Consider the following 21,721-nt stretch of genomic DNA (forward strand, 5'->3'; position numbering starts at 1 on the left):
AACCAGAATAGGTAAAAGTACGGCCTTCAACACGGAGCCTTGGCTCACACCGAACAGCAAGCTATAAAGAACCCCGAAAAATTACAAGTGTTAAACCATTCAAACGGAAAAACAAACGGTCTAATTTCTATGAAAACAAGAAACGAGAAACACATATGAAATACATAAACAGAGGACAACCACGTGCACTGTACATCAGAGTCCGGAAATAGGACAGGTGCAAACATTTGCATGTACATAGAAATTTAATAGTTTAAATTTATTTCATAGATTGCTCATTAATCAGACTTTTTTTTAGACCAATGCCTACCTAGATATTTTTTGCTATTATCAATAGCTTCAGGTAACAATAACAAAAAATGAAATATGTTATTGTTAAATGCAATTTCCGTATGAAATAGGGTACCACTCGAAAAAACATCTCGGCAATTAGTTTCGAAAATAATAATAATTATTTCTTATTGCTATTTTTTGCGGGTACCTGTAGCAAGTGCCAAATTTTATTAATGTCGACATATTTCTGTTTGTCATAACAAATGAAAAAAAATATAGGGAACATTTACCTGATTTATTGTCCAAATCGTCTTTTCTTTAAACGATGGCATGCTGTAAAAAGATGAACAATATTTAACCCAATTGTCTCAAGGTTTTGCTACATACGGTGAAACTTTTATAGACGCATCTCAACTATCAGTGATTGCTCTATGCCATATTAAACATTTTTACTTATTTGAAAAGTAATGTTATACCCTTTTTTTGTTATTAAAACTCTACACAACTTAACCGCAAAATGATATATTGATTCGTTTCAAGTGAGGAAGACTGGATATATGTTAAAACACTGTATTTCTGGTTTGGTTCATTTTTGTTCTGAGGTTGAAAGAAAGATGTTTACGACTGGGTCAATGACGTGACGCTAGTTATCAGCACGTTCATGTTAACATGATACATAATTAATTTGTTCATTTTCTGTCAATTTATGAGTCGATGAAATAACTAAATTAATTGCTTTTAAATTGCTCGTTGAGTAGTAAATTTGGAAGTCTGTGGTTTTGTATTTTACCAACATTTTAAACGCACAGGTTTAGATGATATCTTAGTATTAGTAAACCTTTTGTATTGACATTTTGCTTCTTTGGAGTAGCAAGGTTTTTGAATTTGATGCAATCATTCATATGTACATTCTTATTTTTTTGAGAAAATACTTCAATGAAGGCTTAACAAAATGATCTAGTACATTCCTAACATATTATTCCCCGAGATGGTAGCTTTTTTCCTGTAAAATTCAAGGTTTCAGCTTTGAGATTATGCTAGTAAATTTTACTGTTAGCTATTTGTAATTTATACCACTGCATCGAGTTTATCCACTGGCGAAGTTATTTTTTTCTTATTCAAAACGCGAGGCTTGCCAAACGTTTTAAACATTTCAAATTGAACTGTCGAGAAGAGATAAATATCGTATTACATGATTTTTAGTGGTGGAAAATGTTTCCGCTAATGATTTTTTTTTATGAAATGCAGACTATCTGAATTCTTCTGTTTGAACGACATGCAAAAAGGTGTGTTCTTTCTAAGTGACATGGTCTCCTTTTGTTCATGACATCACAATAAGGAAATACAGAGGAAAGCAATACAACTTGCCGTCATAATCGAATTTGAACCAATGGAGAACTTAGATCAAAATTATCAACAGGTCATGAAAGGGATGAATTTAGTAAGAATTAAAAAAAAATGTTCAGGAGTGTTGTAAATAATTTATTTGCTCTTGCCTCAAAACTGTTTTCATTCAAACGCTGACGAGTCTTATGTGTACGCGGAAGAAGCACGCGTATGACGGAAAAGGCTTATATCTTCTATGATTTTTTTTTATTCTGATTTTCACTTAAAACAGCGACAGATTTAACAGTTTTTCAATAAATTTTAAGAAGAAATGTTCTGCTTCAGTTAACCATTAAATTAAAAGGTAATGTTGATTTTTAATCTGATGTATCTAAAGAATTTACCTGGACATTTTCTTAAGTTGCAGAGTGTTGTTTCAGTTTCGGAACCAACACATTTCAGGGCATCTTCAGACGGTGGGGGATTGTCACATGTTCTGGTTCTGATTATGACAACATCTCCACAAGTAGTAGAACATGATGAGTTGACCCATTGGCTCCATCCTCATTGAAAAATAAAAACAGAACGGTATAAATCTAAAGCAATTGAAAAACCATTGAACAAGTATCCATTATAAGCAGTCTCTTTCGTTCAATTTTCATAACCTTAAACCTCAATTTTGCATTAATTATTCCTACAAAACAAATATTCGACCTTATTTGAATAGTTATGCATGCATCATACTCATAGTTTACCTTAACTTGTTTAGAAATTGTTATCAAAGGTACCAGAATTATAATTTAGTACGCCAAATAATCATGTGGTAATAAATATGGACTATTGTAGGGCGTCAAATGGGGATTTCCGTTTCCATAATTTTAGTAACCTGTTTATGCTATCGTTAATCATTTTATGACTGGCTATTATTTATTTTGAATTTATTGAACCATACAAATTAGTTTTGACTCTTCACATTGAATAATTTTATTGAATAATAAGTTATTAGTTTATTTTTTAAGCAAGTTTTGTAATGAGAAAGAAACTAAAGTTTCAACTCCCTTAGGCAAAGTTTGCTTCAGATTAATTTGGCTATTGTTTGTGTCATTTTATGATTATGTAGCTCAATAACTGTTATGGTTCTTGTGTATCCTTGGTTTTCATTATTTGATCTATAATTTCAACGTTAGAATGCACACTGATTTTTGACAGATTTGTTTCCATTTAAACTGTATTTGTACTTATTTTTGCGAAATGTGTACTTCAAACAATTTCGCGGGCATTAATTTTTGCGATTTATTTCCCAAAAAATAAAATTAAAAAATCAATTACGAGTTTTGCCAGGTGTGTCAATATGAAGTGCATGAAAGGAAATACGTATATAGCCGTCTGGAAAACTGTTGGTGGTAAGACTTCCAGTATTACTGAACTGATTTGATTACAATGAATTTGTTTGTCATTCTATTATGAGAAAGCGAAGGTTGAAAGTTCGTAAAACTAAAACTATTCTTTTGTTTGTTGTCAAATGAGAACATTAATGCTTTCAAACACATTGTCATATACTATACACACATGTTTGTAAATTAATCGATAACAGCTACAATGTACTTTTGATATGGTGAAAATAAATACACGCACATTCAAATTCCATCTTTTAACTATAAACTAATTGTTCATCTATGAAATGATCAACGATAATCTACAATTATTTATTAAGGGATTTCGCTTCTCAGTTTCAAAATAATTAGCTTTTCAAAATTCTAGTTTATATTGACAGGGTATTAACAAAGGAATCAAAAGAGCGAAAAAAATATAAAGGTCAGTGTGCTTGTTTTCGAGATATAATCCATTGAAATGTTCGCGGGTAAATATTCTATCTTTACTTTTCATAGCTTAATTATTGCGAAGTTTAAGTTCTCAAAAACTATTAAAACATAATAAAATGTTATAAGACTTTTAGAGTTGGCTTATCATTACACATATAAAAGATTTATCAATAGAAAATGGGGGTCAAAGGGATTTGTTTTAAGGCATTCAAATGAAAAAACCCAGAGGATTCCGAATTCGGACAAGAATCCCATAATATGACAAGCGAACTTCCTCAAGAAATATTTGTAACTGCTTACCTGGAATAATGCAGGTGCTCGTATTAAAACTGTGAATATCTATGGTTGTATTTGAATTAATACATGTTCCTTCATAAGTAAACTGTGTTTTATTTGACGCCCAGTCTTTAAAATCAATCATGAGGCAGCATATTAATTGGTTTTTGTTCATATTCCTTAAATATTAAATTCAATATGAGGTTAATTACCATTTCATGTGACGTCTGCTTTTTGACATAACTGTGAAATACTTTAAATCCTGATTTGAAGAAATATACAAGATTCGGCAACAACATGGAATCATAAGAGACAAAGAACCATTCTGTTTCTACAGATATTTGCAAAAGGAGGTATACATCATCAAATCGAAAAGGATAGAGCTTTAAATTAGACATTAAGTAAACATTTTATTACACAAGAGGAACAACTGCCCTACAAAACAAGTACTCACAACACACATAGTTTAAAATTATTTTGAAATTATCCTATTGATTTATAAGAAATTCAAAAATCCTAAATGCAAATTTGAATTTGAATACCAAAAATACCAAATGTTGTTATCCGTGCATTCAAAGGATACATGTAGTTTTCATCAAACTGATTTTGCTTTGAACAGCAATATTGAATTACTGAACGACATTAACAGTGAGATAAAAATATCGGAATTGTGAGTAAACAATAAACGACGACGAGATGTTTCCAGACAAGAATAATTTGAAGAACATCAGTTAATATGTGCATGATTAGATTTGCAATTAAACCTGTCATATGATAGATAAGATACACATGCTAACGTCGTCGTAAATAAGCCTAAGACACTAATACTCATATTAACAAAAGTATAACAAAAATGCTGAATTACAAGTCAAATTCAAAAAGGGGAAGTCCATATAAAGTCTAAGATAAGAATCAATCACATGTATAACAGTCGAAGCTTTGTGTCCGACGATATCAGACCAACCTGTAAATATGATTCAAGTTAAGAAAGTTTTTAATAAGGACAATACTATTAAAATTACAAAACGGAATTCTAGAATACATTTTGAAATATTGAATAACATAAAAGAGGGACGAAAGATACCAGAGGAACATCACCAGTTCAACAAGCATGTAAGAAGGAGATCTGCTTAGCAAATAGAATGGTGCCGAACCTGTGGAACTAAAGTATGTAAAAAACACCAAGTACATATGAACAAGGTTAAAAATACCAAACAATATTAAATATCAATTGTACTCACACATATGAACTGAATAATAGTCAACGATTTTTCTCTCGAGATCATATACATTACAAAAAATATAATCTAAAATAAAGTTTGACCGAGGTAAGCCTTCCAACTGATATTTAATAGTGTGTTTTTCTATGTTGTGATGTTATACTATTGTTTCAGAAAAGGGAGAAGGGTTGTTACCATTAATTTAAAAACGTTTAATCCCGATGTAAATGATTATACCTGTCCTAAGTCAGAAATCTGATGTACAGTAGTTGTCGTCTGTTTATGTAGTTTATACTTGTTTCTCGTTACTCGTTTTGATATAGATTAAACCGTTGATGTTCCCTTTTGAATGGTTCTACACTAGTAATTTTGGGGCCCTTTATAGGTTGTTGTTCGTAGTTAGCCAAAGCTCCGTGTTGAAGACCGTACCTTGAACTATAATGGTTGACTTTTATAATTGTTACTAAGATAGAGGAATGTCTCATTGACATTCATACCACATTTCCCTATATCTATGTATGAGATGAGCATAAGTCATACTTACAATGTAATAAGATTTGTGTTCAAATACAGATCTTTCGGTAAACTTTTTATTTCGCAGCGACATTAAGGTGATTTTCCCGCAAAACCGAAAAAAAAATAGTGCAAGAGTTATTTCCCCTATCTGGATCAAAATGTTTAATGGCGGGCGACTTTTGACGTTGCAGACACAGTACTAAATGTAGCAATAGGTAAGCTACGCGTATCGCATAAATGATGAACTATATCTCATATGATGTCTTTTTTCATATTATAATGTATTTTCACACCAAATAATGGAAATAATTTGAGTGAAAGCTGTATTTATCAAAAGAAAGATCGCAAGCGGAGTTTAAGCTCCGCCCACTTTTTACCTTATTTGGAAATTCAATGTAGTCGTGAAGCTTGCAGTTTGCAAGTCTGTTAATTGAAGATAATTGAAGCAGTCGTGCACTTGTCAGTTGAGATTAAAACGACCTGGTTGAAGAAACTGATGAGAACAAATGGAAAATTTTTTCAATATGATCCATTGTCAGGGTAAAACATGATTTAAAAGGATAATCATGGTGTAATTTATCGCTTTCAGTTATTATAATCTAGAGATATACTAAAATTATGCAGACTGGCTTGTGCAGCATGGTACGGATAGATCAGATATATAAACCACGTGTTGCAATATTTAATTTCAACCATGGCCAGTATCTATCATTTTTATACGAAAGACACCGAAACACAGGGGTTCTTCTTCACAGGTGTTTGTTAATCCTATGGTCCACACAAATTATGAACGTTCATCTTGTGTCAGATAATTTAGGAAAATGAAGAAATAAAATAAAAAAACATGTGCCTGTGCCTCTTATCGCCTTTTTAAAAATAATATGCATTAACTATTATAAAGGGCAAATACATGTATTTGAATTGCATGATGCCACAGGGGCGGATCCAGCCATTTTATAAAGGACGGGTTCCCATTCAAATGCATTGATCTGCCAAAAAAAGGGGGGTTCCAACCCTTGGATCCGTCAATGTGCCATCAGTTATGTATACATTGTACTTATTTACATCATGCCATTCGTCCAAAGTAAAAAAAATATTCCTGCAGGACACATCAAATAAAAAAACTTATTTGCCGGGGCTAATCATGCTAATTATTCTTCATCAAATATGTCAAAACTACTCCAAATAAATATGACGTGTTGAAAGGCTATTATATTTTTTTAAGTTTCGAAGTAAGGCGTCAAAGAAAAAAAAGAAAATAGCCTTTCAAGATCGAAAGTAAGGTGTCAAAGAAAAAAAATAAACTAGCATTTCAAGACGTCATAATTATTTGGACTACATCAAAAACACCTTTAAATAATTATTTCAATTCATCATCCCTAACAAACATTTTTGTGTTGGTCTGTAATTGGTAATCATGGTAATAGTCCAAATAATTAAGACGTCTGGCAAGACTATTTTTATTTTTTATCTGAGACAGCCAGTAGGAAGATTAAGGCATCCAAGAAAAAAAATTAAATAGCCTTGCCAGACATCATAATTATATGGACTAGGTCTGTAATTTAGCAGTTCATGTTCAGATGTAATTGTAACCTCTTACAAGGCTACATGAAGCTATTTCATTTTTCGCAGGAAGGCTCAAAGCTAAAATAAAATAGCCTTGCAAGATGTCTTAATTTTTTAGACTAAGAATAGACCACTTTGCTATTATTATTGTGTGCAATATAGATAAAGACTGAGAAAGCATTGTCCACTTGAATGTTTCGTACATGTACATGTATCTACATGTAATATGGCGCTGTATCTTGTAATTATTTGGAATAGAGGGAAGAACATTTTACACCGGAGTTGAATTTCTTTAATATACATGTACATGTAAATACCATTGATTTCATCATATGTCTAATATCATTCATTATCACAAACTCTATTGTCTGACATTTTTTGTATTTCACAAGCAGACAAGTCTAAATATATCAGTGATTTTCCTAATCTTTTTCAAATGGGACCTGGAGTGCCCTGGACACTTAAATTTATGCTAATAAAAGGAACCCTGATGAACACGTAATCTGGAGCTCTACCACATACATGTATGATGTACACTTGATCCCCCTCTCCAATAACAGACCCAGGGCGAACAGACCGGATAGGCAGATACCCCCAAGGCCAAGGTTTGGAACCCCCCCTTTTTTTTGGACGATCAATGTATTTGAATGGGGACATATAATTGGAAACACCCCCCCCCCTTTGTCCTGGGTTAGGAACCCCCCATTTTTAAAATGGCTGGATCAGCCCCTGAAATGGGAAATGTGTCAAAGAGACAGTAACCAAACCATAGAACAGACAATAGCAGAAGGTCAACAACTTGTTTTCCTGTTTAGACGTTTTATCTTTCTATGTTTCGTGTTTGGTACGATGTGTGCTTCATATTTCCCCTTATTTCATTATTTATTTTCCCTGTTACCTGTCATACTCTTTAATTTCTCGTGCTTGTCAAAAAAAGTTTTATATATCTATTTAATATTTATTATGGTCCATGTACATGATGTATTGTTATATATATATACCTAATTTTTTTATAAATAAGTGTTCCTAGTTCACACTCACAGTCTGGTATCTGTATCATTCTGGAACTGGAAAGGGTTATTCCGTATCCAGCATGATTTTAACTCTCTCTCTTTTCTTGGCGATGTGGGTAGCAGTTAACTTGTTATTTTATATTGAGAACAAAAAATTCGAACAAAAGCTATATTATTTGTGTTTATTTGTGTCCTTTGAATTTAAAAGTCTCCAACGGATACAAAAAAGAACTTGTGTGGTTATACATTGTGAGTACCTTCAAATTACTATAAATAGATAACAATCTTTAAAATCAGATGCAATTCAAGAAGGTTTAAAAGTGACAGCAAAGTCTTCATGTCCATTATAAATGACTGCAGTCAACTTGTTATTTTCTGTGAAACAATGTACCGGTAATTATTTCTGCTTTTTTTTCCTAGGCTAGTGTTTCCATGTTTTATAAACACAAAGTCCAAATAATATTATTATAATATTTCTTAAAAGGCTTTGTTGAGATTAACTGGAATGCCTTCCTCATGTTCCCTTAATTTTTTGGCATGATTTTAGAGTCATGCGGTTTTATCTTGTCATGGGCCGAGTTCACCTGTATTTTTAAAGATTGAATTATTTCCCTTTGTTATTGGTTGGAAAAAATGTTGGCGAAGTGTTTAATTCATCACACGAGTTGCGAAATTTCCTTAAAACAGCTGCCATATTTATGATTGTGAACATTAGGATGTATCAGGCAATTGACTTATATTATTGGCAACGCTACAAAAATGTAAATGCACTTTTGACTCTAGTTCAGTTTATTTTTCACTTTACGACGGAAATAAAATGACTATTTAAAGGGTCGGTGCTCAAAAATAGGGTAGGTCAGGTAACCGTAAACAGACATATATTTTTTTGGCCTTAGGAAAGACTAAAAGAAGCAATAATCTGAGGCTTATTAATATGTAGTTTGCTCATCATGACTGCCTACTTTGACATATTATTTATATATATATATATATATATAATAATTATTATCAGTATTAAAATTGAATAGTCACTGCATGCATTTTCCCTCTAAAAAATAGAGTGCATGTATGACATCAAATATCTGAACTGTGTCCCTGTTCAGTGTTGGTTGGAATTAAATCCATTACTCAAAGCTAAATCCCCAGTAAACAGAATCGAACTATAATGGTATTTGTAAAATTTTCTTTGTGAAACCACATGACCAAGAGGCAGAAAAAAAGCCCCACTTGTAATAAAGCTGTGTATTCTGTTACAACAGACAACTGTGTGCAATCATGAAAGTATGCAAATCATCATTTTTTAAACTAAACAGCTGTTTAGAAACGGTTAAACCGATAGATGAGAGGGGAGGGTCTCATATTCTTATTTCTGTGAATGTAAGTCTACCTCAATCTACTGATGATACAAAAAACAACAACACATTCATGTACAAGTGTTTTTCATGACACTTAGCTGATATTGTAACATAAGCTCCCTTATGCTCATGATTTTTATTTATTTTAGATTTACTTATTCTAGTTATCAGGATTTTATCTTTTTATATACCAAAACTTTTAATCTTTAAAAAAGTGCGGGTACATTGAATTGCAAATGTATACGGTTTCTATTTCTATCTATACATCTTTAAAACAGCCAGATTTTTGGATAGAGAGTCGGGGGTGGATCCAGCCATTTTGAAAAGGGGGGGTTCCAACTGTATGTCCCCATTCAAATACATTGATCGGCCAAAAAAACAGGGGGTTCCAACCCCGGAATAGACCCCCCCCCTTGGATTCGCCAATGAGAGTTGTCTCATTGGCACTCATATATTTTGTACCACATCTTCCTATACATCTATATCTAGACAGACTGACTATATTAAAGTCAGTCTGTCTGTCTGTTCCATGAATTTTTTTCGTCCATCTTTCTCAGGAAAATAACAAGGATTTCTAAAATTTGCTTTCAGGGTTTATATGAATCAGCAATACCTTGTGATGCTTTTTCATATTCATCATTCAACAACTTCCTGTGTACCTTAAAATTCTTTAAGTTAATGAGGGTATCATAAGCGATCAGTAGCTCACAGATTCACTTGTTTGTTTCAGATTATTTTATATATTTTTTGTTGGGGGAGGGAGCTGACTATTTTGAGCAGTGCTCTCAGCACTTCTATTTAATCATAAAAGTAAAATTAAGACGAGCAAACAAACATTAGCAACATGCGTATCATGGGTTTATTTAATTTGCATTATTTAATGCACATTACTTGTGTGGCAAAAGTAATTTCTTTATTTTAAAAAATATATGATTCATTATCATGATGATTATACACAGATAGTCATACATGTTACATGTATACACAGGTTCATACTATTTTTGTATATAACTCTGTAACAGTTTCAGTACTTCATTTGTTTGTACTTATACATCTTTGGATTTTAATGTTTGGCTTTGATGAGTGTTCCTGATGAAAGTAAATCCAGAAAAGCACTTTGGACGCATGAAATTATTAAACGTGTTATCAATTTTTCATGCTTCTTATTTTAAAACTAAAGTATATTATTATAATCTTTTTTCTTTTAGGTCGCCTGAGAATTACAGGACTGAGGTTACAGTATGCCATTCAAGCTTTGGTGAAATGTAAAGTAATGGTTTGAATTTGGAATCTTTATTATAGACAGGTAAATTGTTTATCCTGCAATTATCTAACTATTGTACAATGAGACGACTCTCCTCAAGAGTCCAGTGAAACAGAAATTAAAAACTATAGGTCACCATTTAGGCATTATGGCCTTCAACAATGAGAAAAACACATAAAAGGCCCAAATCATAAATGTTAATAAATATGTTGAAGGAGAATACTAATGGCCTAATTTATGTGGAAAAAAAATGAATGAACAAACAAACAACAAGTGCTTAATTACAGACACATACATACAGAATGTGGCGGGGTTTAAGTTGATTGTTTAATAACGGTTAAATATGTTAGCAAGCCAGGCTTTTCTTCCTGTTCTTATAATACATGTACGTGCAAATAAATTTCTGTTTTCTTACATGTGAGAAGATTGTATGATGTAAATTTAGAACTTTATACATTGTACATGTTAAATGGCAATGATTTTAAAAGGCAACTTTAAATACAAAATGTATCTCATTTTTATAAGAATTGACATTCTGAAATCTATACATCGTGTACATGCATGACAAATAAGTAACTGTACAAGTATGTAGATATTTTCTGAAATAGCAATTATTAATATCACAATTTTCCGTTCTTCAAGAATTGCAATACAATAATGTACCCAATATAGATCATGATAATTTCTTAATTAAAAATGAAGTGTCTGTACCAGCAATAATATTTATAAACACAGACATGACAGATACACCTATAATAATATACTGAACTTGCTAGCTAAAATTTCTTGTGGATTACTGATATTGATCATGTTGATATTGAAGTATTCCTGTCATTGTTCACATTTGGAAAAGGAGATATAAATACATAAATTTAAATATTTATTGCATAGTGCGCTTTTTTAAAATGTGTGCGGAAAATTCAATTTTTGTTCAAATGTTGAATGAAGACATTTACAGGTAAAAAAGGATGGGAATTATTTTGTTAGCATTTTAATTGTACCTTTTTGAAGAAGTATGTTTACTTGCACTAACTTTTGATTACTTTTTTCATTTTGAAAATTTCATTTGATATTTACATTGTACATGTATTATATTTGGATTTTTATTTTTCAGGGATAAAGACCTTAGACCTGCAGTCAGACACCAGTTAAAAGTTACTTATTATATAACTCATCATGGCCATTATCATGATTATGGAAGATCTGATTAAAATTTGTTTAGAAAGCTACCAAATATGTCCGTGAAAAATAGAAAAAAGACAGCAATTCTACATAATGTACCGTACTAAGCAGAAGCATTGAATGTTTCAAGACCAAATGAATTGGAATTTAGTGTTTTGATGCTGAAAAAACAAGGAATATTAATTTTCATCATTATTGAAGTTGATTTTTTTACCTCAGTTAAAATGAATTCCAAATATACATGATATCAGCAGTTCGGAGATTTGTGAATATTCTTAGAATAGGAGCTTCAAAAAGGATTTCAGTTAAAAAATTGTATTTCATGGATGTAAAAAATGTAATTTGTTGTCTCTTTCATGAAATATATGAAAAAATCTGCAATATCTAACCAAGATGAGTGAGAGATCTACAAATAGACATGCTATTCAGTTGAATTGTAAACATGGTAAAGAGGAATTTTGAAAAATTCATTTATAAGACTTACATGAGTGTTTTGTTATTTTTATGGCGATTACAGGCAATTCAATATAAATATTAATCATACCAGTAAACCTACAGATATGTACATTTTCATGAGATATGTACATGTATGCATGCAATTCACTGATGCACCACTAATGGAGTTGCATGTACATGTAATAATAAAAGTAAGAATATGACATATGATTGTCAATGGAACAACTCTCCATCAGGTAACAAATTGTCCTATTCATGTACATTGATGTATTGGCCACCAGAGAACAAGAAAATCATATTTTCCCGTACGAAATTATAAGGCGTATTACGCCTGGAAAAAAGGCGTAAACCAGGCGTAAGTGGTAGTTACGTGTCTAGATCCAAGCGTAAGGGAGCAGGAAACGTAAATTTGTAGTCCTTACGGGCGTAGAAAAAAGCAGTTAACCTGGCGTAAATTGAAATAATCAAGGCGTAAATTGAAATAAGCAAGACGTAAATTTTCTTACGGGCGTAAAACTGTTGGTATGGCGTAAATAGAAATACCCATAATGCTTTGTTTAAAGGATCATGGGATTTTTTTTCAAAATTTGGCTCTTTGGTTTTAGTTTGTTAAAGTTGGACACATGGCAGCTTCATATATTCAGGGATAATTTGCTTGTTTTGTGCTTTTTGGAAGAATCTGAAATTGGAAATACTGAATCAAATAAATTAATGAAAATTGTGAAATAAAAGGAAAGTAGTAATACATGGTAAATAATAATAATGTGAGTATAACTAAGTTATTAAGTATTATGTTCTATCAGAATTTTTGAAATCCCAAAACCTTTATCCTTGGATAATAACATTAAAATCTTTTACTTTAAGTTAAATTGCAGTATTATCATTTATAAATTAGTTCAAAAGACAATAATTTTCAAAAACAACTTAGTTAAAATGCTATTTCAAGAAAAAATAGTTGTTATAATTCTTATTTAAACTTAAACTTATTTGAGCCATTGTCTGCATAAAATGTATTTATTTCTATATTAGCTTCTTCAATGGTTTTAAATACATGAAATATTTCAAGTTTTTTGTCAAACAATAAGAAATAAAAGCAAGAGTACAGAAGTTTGTATCAAATACACAAAAGTACACAGCTTAGGGTTAATTCACTGAACTAAAATAAGTGTAGTATTATGTAAGGATATTACGCCTGGTTTATTTATTGACCAGGGGTGCTCATTTGCATATTACGCCTATTTTTTTGTGAACCAGGCGTACTCATTTAAATATTACGCCTAATTTTACGCCTGGTTTACGCCTTAGTTACGCCTTATTTACGCCTGGTTGACGCCTGGACATGCATTTTGTAAACACTGCAATGCCGCCAGGATAAAGTATGATTTTTACGCCTTGTTTCCGTGTCATATACAGGCGTCACAGTTCGTACAGGTTGTCATTATTTATATTTCAATCTCATTTCATAACACACAAACTATAGGTTTACAAAAGGTTTAGAAGCATAATAAAGTGTTTTGATTGCAGTTGTTGGTCATATTGATGTTGGCCTTCAATACTGAGCAAGACCTCTGTACAAGACTAAAAGTGTAACAGCCACACAATGTTTGAACCAAAAAAAAAATGGGTATTTTTCTTAGTTTGCATTTATATCATGTAGCTGCTATTTTGTACATATGTACATTTACATACATGTTCATGCGTATCTAACTTTTCTACAGGTACATGTACAAAAATGTATACTTGGGAAATCGGAATTATATTAAATTTGTCCCCTATATCATGATTTCATTCATTTGATTACCACATTACAATGAATAACATGTACAATGTATGCATGGCAATGAGAGCATTCCCAACACACAGACAGAAATTACTTTCTTCTTATTTTAAATTTACATGTACAATGTATCATATTTATGTACATAGTACAGACTGTACAGCTAGAATTTGATACAAAAATAAGATGATGTGGTATAATTGCCAATGAAGTTTTGATTAACAATTACAATTAAGTTGTGTTACTTTTGTGATTGGGTCAGGTAAAGATAGGTTATATATACTGGTACATAGAATTTCTTTTATTCTGACAGAAAAGTTGGCTCCAATCTCAGCAATGAAAACACGATTGATCATGTTGATTGTGCTGAATGTCACGTAAGCACTTGCAGCTATTTCTTGGCTGTCCATTTGTATTGGTGGCCACTTTGTACAGTAGGCAGGATTTTAATACGAAATGAGCGACATAAAAAAATAAGTCACTATTTCCAACGTCATGGTAAAAATGTATACTTTTAAAACTTTTGAAAATGTTAGAATAAGTAAAATTTTGCTCCAAATAGCAATGAATGGGTTGAAAAGGAATATTCTGTCCAACAAAATACAGGAAATAACAAGCGACATAAAAAAAAGCAAGCCATACAAAATTAACTAGCCTGACAAGTTACAACTGTTGAAAAATAAAACATTTAGAGGCAAAAAAAATCACCCTGCGTATGCCCCCCCCCTGAAAATAAATTCAAAAAGACCTCAAAATCATGATTAACAAATTGATACCATCACTTGATTAACAGCAGATATTCAACAATTAAAATTTGAATATTTTTATGCAGGTAGCTTATTTTATTTAAATTTAAAAATTGCCAATGACACCGATCAAACAAAAAAATAATGAATTCTGAATTCTTTATGAAAATGCAACTGTTTTCAGTAAAATGTTAATGGTTTACAATACACAAACACTAGAAGAGACATAGTAGGGTAATCTATTAATTTATATTATGAACATGCACTTGTGAAATCGGAGCTATAATACAAGCACACCAGATGGCGAATTTGAAATAAAAAAAGGGGGAGGGCTGTGTGCCCCAACACTAATCGACGTTTGGAGTGCTACACACAAACATAATAATGACCTGAATATTTCTGAATTTGTTTCCTTCAAATGATAAAGCAAGCAATAAGAGCATATTTGTTTATTCGCTCAATTATATTATTACATAAAACGCCGGTGAAAACAAAATATACACATAGTTTTTCCGTCAGCCGATCCGAGTATTACAGGGTCTTTCAAACGCTTTTTTCTTGCATTTCATGGCGATTATGTTACTACTCGTTAAATTAATTGAAAAGTGCAGGTACAAGAGCTATACCAACCCACTACATTCTGATATTGGTAGAAAGGCCACATTTCATATTTTTCAAAAAATGCTGCTACAAGTTATATAGTGTTCGTGTAAAGGAAATTTTACAACCCGAAGTGCCAAAAAGTCAATAAATCGATAAAATTCTCAATGTTTTATTGTTTTTTATTTACAAAACATCTAATAAAAAAACTAGTAGCAGCACTTTTCAAGTAAAACAATGTATGCCGATTACAGGGAGACCAAAATCAGGGTGATCCGATATCATCTTCAACCTGCACTTTTGACTTTTTTGGAAAATGTCGTTACTTTCAGTTTGAAGTCACGTGACACTAGTGTATTTATATTTTTCTAAAAATAAAAGTTTGGAATGTAAATCAGAATAGACCCTTTTCCATCCGTTTACTCCTTTGACGTGTATTTTCACTTTTAGACAGAGAAAAATATCTATGAGTTCAATATGATGTTTCTTGTGTATAAAAATGGGAAATTTCTTGAAATGCCCTTAACATCGCTGCGTTTGTTAGATTCTAGATACCTGGAAGAAAATCAATTATTATGATTATGTGAGAACATGAGACATTAAAACACTGATAATGAACTAACCAAAGATTACCAGATTCGATCTCCGTATATTCAATAGAGGACATATGATCCAGTCCATGCGAAAAGGTACAAAACGTCCTTTTGATAAACTTTACAGGACACGTTATCAAAGTTTGTTATAGTATTTTTGAAAAAAACACTTTTATCCGAAAAAAAATTACATTAATGTAAACATTCATAAGATTGTCAATTATATCCCGAATTTGTCAACTAAAACAGAAAAAGACGGGGAAATATCAGAATTTTTGGTATTTGAGCAAGTGTAAAATCAATTGTTCCCCGGAATAATGCTATACTGACCAGAAACTTAAAAATTTACGACACTACAGAGACAAAAGTCAAAAATTTGCGTCAGTTCTACAGGTTTAAAGAAAGTAAGACAACATTAAATCATGAGGGAAAATACAAAAACTATGACATCTTGTGTTTTAGAAATTGAAATTTAAGTTAAGTTAAGTTATTAAATATTAAATAAATCAACCTTAGTTGCACGGGATTCGAACCGTTGCCTGGTTTTATTGCATTGATATCCGCATCGTAAGCGAGAGCCTTATCCGCACTGCTACCCGGGGTTAACAATATCAATTAGCCAATCAAGCCATTTAAACTGTACTTTGAAAATGATTGAAATATATGAAATGATTCACTAAAAATCTTGATAAAACTAAAAGGGGGGGGGGGGATCTCAACACTTGCAGGTGCGTGTAGCTCACAGCTTGATGATATGAGGAAAAGTAAATGTGTTTGATAAATCACAAGTCTACTACCAATAATTATGCACACTTTTTAGAATTTCGTAAATTTTTCGTTTTTGTACCTTTTCGCATGGACTGGCTCATATATTTTTCTTTACACTGAAAGTGTTGATGCATTATGTAAAGCTTTCAACAGCAACTTATAAATATTGACCGACATTCAAATGGGATACGAAAAGAAAGTTTGCGAACACATTGAAATGATGGTAGATCGTCCAAGATACACAAGCATATTGAGAAACATCAGTTATGTTAGTACGTTATTATATAAACAAAACGGTCTTCAATAGTTCAATACAATGAAGTCTGTGATAAGCGTTATTCATAATTTTAGCAACATAGTATCGATTATAACAAACTATCGTGTTAACTTACTTTGTTGTCATTGGCTACAATTTTGAAATAAAATCAATCACCTTGATTATATAAAACATATTTAATCAAAACAATAATACTTACATTACCAAAGGAATTATAAGAGTATTGGTCTTATATTGAATAGTATTAAAAGATAAATGAGGATGTACAAAGGAAGTGTTTGTAGACACTAGAAGGGTGACAACTTTTGTAACTACGTATTCAATGATAACAGACAATCTGGAAACCTTACACTATTAGCACAGACGAATATTGAAGAACATAGTGTATATATGGTCGAAGGATGTTGATGCCGCACGTCTGGCGTATAAAATCATTATCCTTTGATAACTATTTCCACCACTGGGTCGATGCCACTGCTGGTGGTCGTTTCGTCCTCGAGGGTATCACCAACCAAGTAGTCAGCTCTTCGGTGTTGAAATGAATATTAGTTATATGATCATGTTTTTAAATTTCCTGTTACAAAACTTAAAATTTTTCGAAAAACTAAGAATTTACTTATCCCAAGAATAGATTACCTTAGCTGTATTTTGCACAACTTTTTTGAATTAAGGGTCTTCAATGGTCTTCAACTTTTTATTTGTTTGGCTTTACATCTATTTTGATCTAAGAGTCACTGATGAGTCTTTTGTGGAAGAAACGCACGTCTGGCGTATACAATTATAATCCTGGTACATAGGTAACTAAATAGACTTATAACACACTATCACGTAACTTTAAGTCTGATATAAATATAAACTACACTTACACAAATCTAAGATCTGTGTTGAATGTAAACAGACCTTCTTGTAAACTTGCTAACATGTTATTCTCTAAACCTCTGAAAGAGAAATCAAGTATCATGATTCCGTAATAACATGTTACATTAAAGCACCTATGATAAACCTACCAAAGATTCCCAATATGATAATTTTGTTTTCAATAAGTGTAGAACAGTGATAAAACTACTCAGCTATTGTCACGCACTTATATTAGAAACTAGTCTTTTTGTTGGAACCGGATAAAAAATCTATTATGATCTTTTAATGTGATGACATATTGACGATTTGTGTTTAACAAGTTAAATGTTTTACTGTAAACTGACCATCTGGAAAACATTCTGACTTGTTATTCACTAAATATCCAGTAGAAAAGCAAACATCACGAACATATCCAATTCACCTACTAATTTTAAAATTACTAAAAATTGCAATTGTTTAAATTCATTAATTCAATAGATCAAAAAAAAATTGTCATCAGCCTGATATTGTGGGTGTATCTGTTATTGCTTTGACATTTAGCATAATATAACAAAATAAGAATACTGTGGATTCATCTATTTTCGTGGGTATCATTTTTCGTGGATTGAGGAAAATTTACACCTTAGTGGATTTTTAATTCCGTGGTTTTGCTAATATCTGCATCAGGTCTATCGAAAATTTGTAATTCAATGAATTTTTAAATTCTGTTCCCACAAAATCAACGAAAATTGGTATCCAACAAAAAAAAATGAATCCACAATATAATGATGACACCACTACTATGTCCTCGGCATACAAGTATATTTAAGAACAGCATATACGTGTGTACGTGATTAACTAAACAATTTTCATATGTTAGAAAAAAAGTCTTATGTGAGCATACATCATACTTACAATATTTGAAGTTTTTTGTTGTTAGAAAACAGACTTTCTGGTAATCTTACTAGCTTATTAGATCCTAAATATTTGGAAGAAAAAATCCATTATCCTGATCATGCAAGAACATGTGAAATTAAACACACCTATTAGGAATCCGATGTACAGTAGTCGTCATTTGTTTATGTGATCATACTTGTTTCTCGTTTTTATATTGATTAAACCGTTGTTTTTCTCTTTTGAATGAATTTACAATTTACTAATTTTTGGGGCCCTTTATAGCTTGCTGTTCGTTGTGAGCCAAGGATCTGCGTCGAAGGCCGTACCTTGGCCTATAATGGTTTACTTTTTATACATTGTTATTTGAATGGAGATTTGTCTCATTGGCACTCATACCACATCTTCCTATATCTATTAACAAAGATTAATAATTTCAATCTCCGTGTATTTGATAGATAAAATATGTGTTTTTTAAAGTGACATTGTTGGAATACCTTCTGGTTGTCGTCATATATGTATACTGAGAAACATCTTTTAAATATGTACGTGATTTGCAAACAAAACAATATTTAATACAATAATGTTACTTGATGTTTGAAGATTATAGACTATTTGGTAAACATTCTTGGTTATGAATGGCTGCAATTTTAGATTTAAGTCAATCATCTTGATTATGTAAGAACATATTTAATAAAAACAATATTCAAATTATTTAAGCTGGGGTCACACATTCACGATTTTTACTGACGTTCTTCACAGGACCATTCCCGATTAAAATGTATTAAAAGTCTGATCAAGATCCTATGAATCGTGGATGGAAATTCAAACTTTTATTAAAATTTGTAAATTTTTTTTATTAATCACGACAACAATCATATATTGTTCAGGAAGCGTCGATATTCAACCGTTTCCAAGCGAAATTATCCCGACAATCCCGTTCTAAATCCGCTTCTAATCCGATTTGTATCTTTCGCCAGGTAAAATTCGACCGAATCTGTCACGACTGCGTCCCGATTCTACCGAATGTAATCCGACAGAGATCAGATAGTGACAACACAGTGAACCGACGCTGACGGAAGTTATCCGTACGAAAACTGTCGGCATAATCGGGATGATCAGGTACTGTCGGAACGTAATCCTATCACGGTCCGCTCTATCGCATTGCAAACGGCTTTGTCTGGTCTCAGTCGTATTGTATTCTGTAATTGTCGGGACTCTGACGTTGGTATCATTGACGAATTTAGAATTAACAACGGGACTGTTTCGGAACGGTTTCGGCAAAAATGGTTCGCAATCGACAAGATCTGGATGCAATCTGGACTCAATCGGCAAAAAAACAGCAATGAAAAATTTCTCCAGATCATTCCCGTTCCACAGGACACCGTCCCGAATACACAGAACATTGCTAGGAATTCAATCCGATACAGCAGAATCTGTCACGACATAGGCACGATTGTAATCCAACTAGACAAAATCGGATGAGTTTCCCCGAATGTTACGGGACGCACCTAACTGTCGGGATGCTTTGCCGAACTATTCGGACCCGTCCCGACCAGTAGGAATCTGTTTCGAACTAAAATGACTGCGGTCAGACAATAAAAGGACATTCCAGAAAATTGATGATACTAATCCGACTATTTTACTTTTCGTGTCGTATCGCTGTCTGATCTCAAACGGGAGCAATAATCGGCAATGTGTGAACCCTGCATTAAAGGAATTTTCAGATCAACTTTGAAAGATTGAATACAAGTTAAGTTAGTCATAGAATGATAACACAACTGCTGTGTTATCTTCACATACGTATTTTGGAGATGTGTTTTTAAATGATTACATAAATATATAATATAATCCAGAATAAAATCAATTATAAGATGAGCATAATTCTTACTTACAATGTTTCAAGATTCGTGTTCGAAACCAACAGATCTGTTGGTAAATATACTAAGTTGTTAGATCCAATATATCTGAAAGAAAATCAATTATCATTATTATGTACGAACATATGGCATTAAGAAAACTGATACTGAACGTACCAAAGATTTCATAATCTAATCCTTTGTATTCTATCGATAAGATATATAATTTTTTTTAAAGAAAAAAATCAATTTTTTTACTTTCCATCTTATTATGTTAATAATATAAACACATTAACCAAGTTTAACTGTTTTGCAAAGCTTCTAGTAACCAACTCCCAATCCAAAAAAATAAACAAGTAGTCGTGGAACATCTTTAAATTCGGTAGATATATGTTCTAGGGATTTATGTTGTGCTTATAGTAAGTTCTTATCGGGGCCTTTTATAGCTGACTATGAGGTATGGGCTTTGCTCATTGTTGAAGGCCGTACGATGACCTATAGTTGTTACTGTTTGTGTCATTTTGGTCTTTTGTGGATAGTTGTCTCATTGGCAATCATACCATATCTTCTTTTTTATATTACCAGTTAATATAATAGTAAAATAAGACTTTTTGGTTAAATATGTTTTCTAACGGATATATTGATCAAACTGCTAATTGGATGACAATGAGTGTATCTTTTCTGACTTTTTAAATAAGTCTTGCGAAAAATTTCCTACTTTTCGTGTTTGAATTCCCTTTAAAATAAAAGCATTCTGTTTGTCTTTTTTTTATCTGCACTCGAGTGTATTTAAGCCGCCGGGGATCACATGTCCAAGTGTGAATGATATCTTGTTAGGACGATAAAAGGGAACTGCGAGTTGGAGACACAAAAAATAGAGAAAAAATTAAATCATTTGTGGTAGGAAGTAGGTGGCAAAGTACTTATATCGCCGCTGTCTATATTGTTTATACTTTACGTTAGCTCAGATTCAAAGAAGGAAAGAATCCGAAAACATATATAACATAGAAAGTTGGGTAACAAGAGACATATCAGCATCATATTGACACGTAATGATACTCCGGTACGTCATGCTTGTTGTTAGACTTTTTGGTATTTAG

The 21,721-nt window shown here is 32.0% G+C and overlaps 1 protein-coding gene and 1 long non-coding RNA gene across 3 annotated transcripts; one reads left to right on the top strand and one right to left on the bottom strand.

Annotated features, from left to right (window-relative positions):
• Positions 1-558: 558 nt before the first annotated feature.
• Positions 559-5,510, bottom strand: LOC139498331 (semaphorin-5A-like). The gene is made up of 4 exons (XM_071286704.1): positions 5,463-5,510; positions 3,723-3,877; positions 2,004-2,162; positions 559-606 (listed from the first exon to the last, which is right to left on the bottom strand). Exons 2-4 carry the CDS (start codon positions 3,871-3,873, stop codon positions 569-571), a joined length of 348 nt encoding a protein of 115 aa, XP_071142805.1. The 5' UTR covers positions 3,874-3,877; positions 5,463-5,510; the 3' UTR covers positions 559-568.
• A 62-nt stretch (positions 5,511-5,572) lies between these two features.
• On the top strand, positions 5,573-12,297 carry LOC139498332 (uncharacterized). Of its 2 annotated transcripts, none has more exons than XR_011657890.1 (3): positions 5,573-5,649; positions 10,577-10,674; positions 11,747-12,297. It is a non-coding gene; the product is annotated as an uncharacterized lncRNA (long non-coding RNA). The 2 variants fall into 2 exon arrangements; XR_011657889.1 differs by lacking the exon at positions 5,573-5,649 and adding an exon at positions 8,596-8,774.
• Positions 12,298-21,721: the final 9,424 nt, after the last annotated feature.

The sequence above is a fragment of the Mytilus edulis genome, chromosome 12 (genome assembly GCF_963676685.1).
Source record: "Mytilus edulis chromosome 12, xbMytEdul2.2, whole genome shotgun sequence".
Lineage (NCBI taxonomy): Eukaryota > Metazoa > Mollusca > Bivalvia > Mytilida > Mytilidae > Mytilus > Mytilus edulis.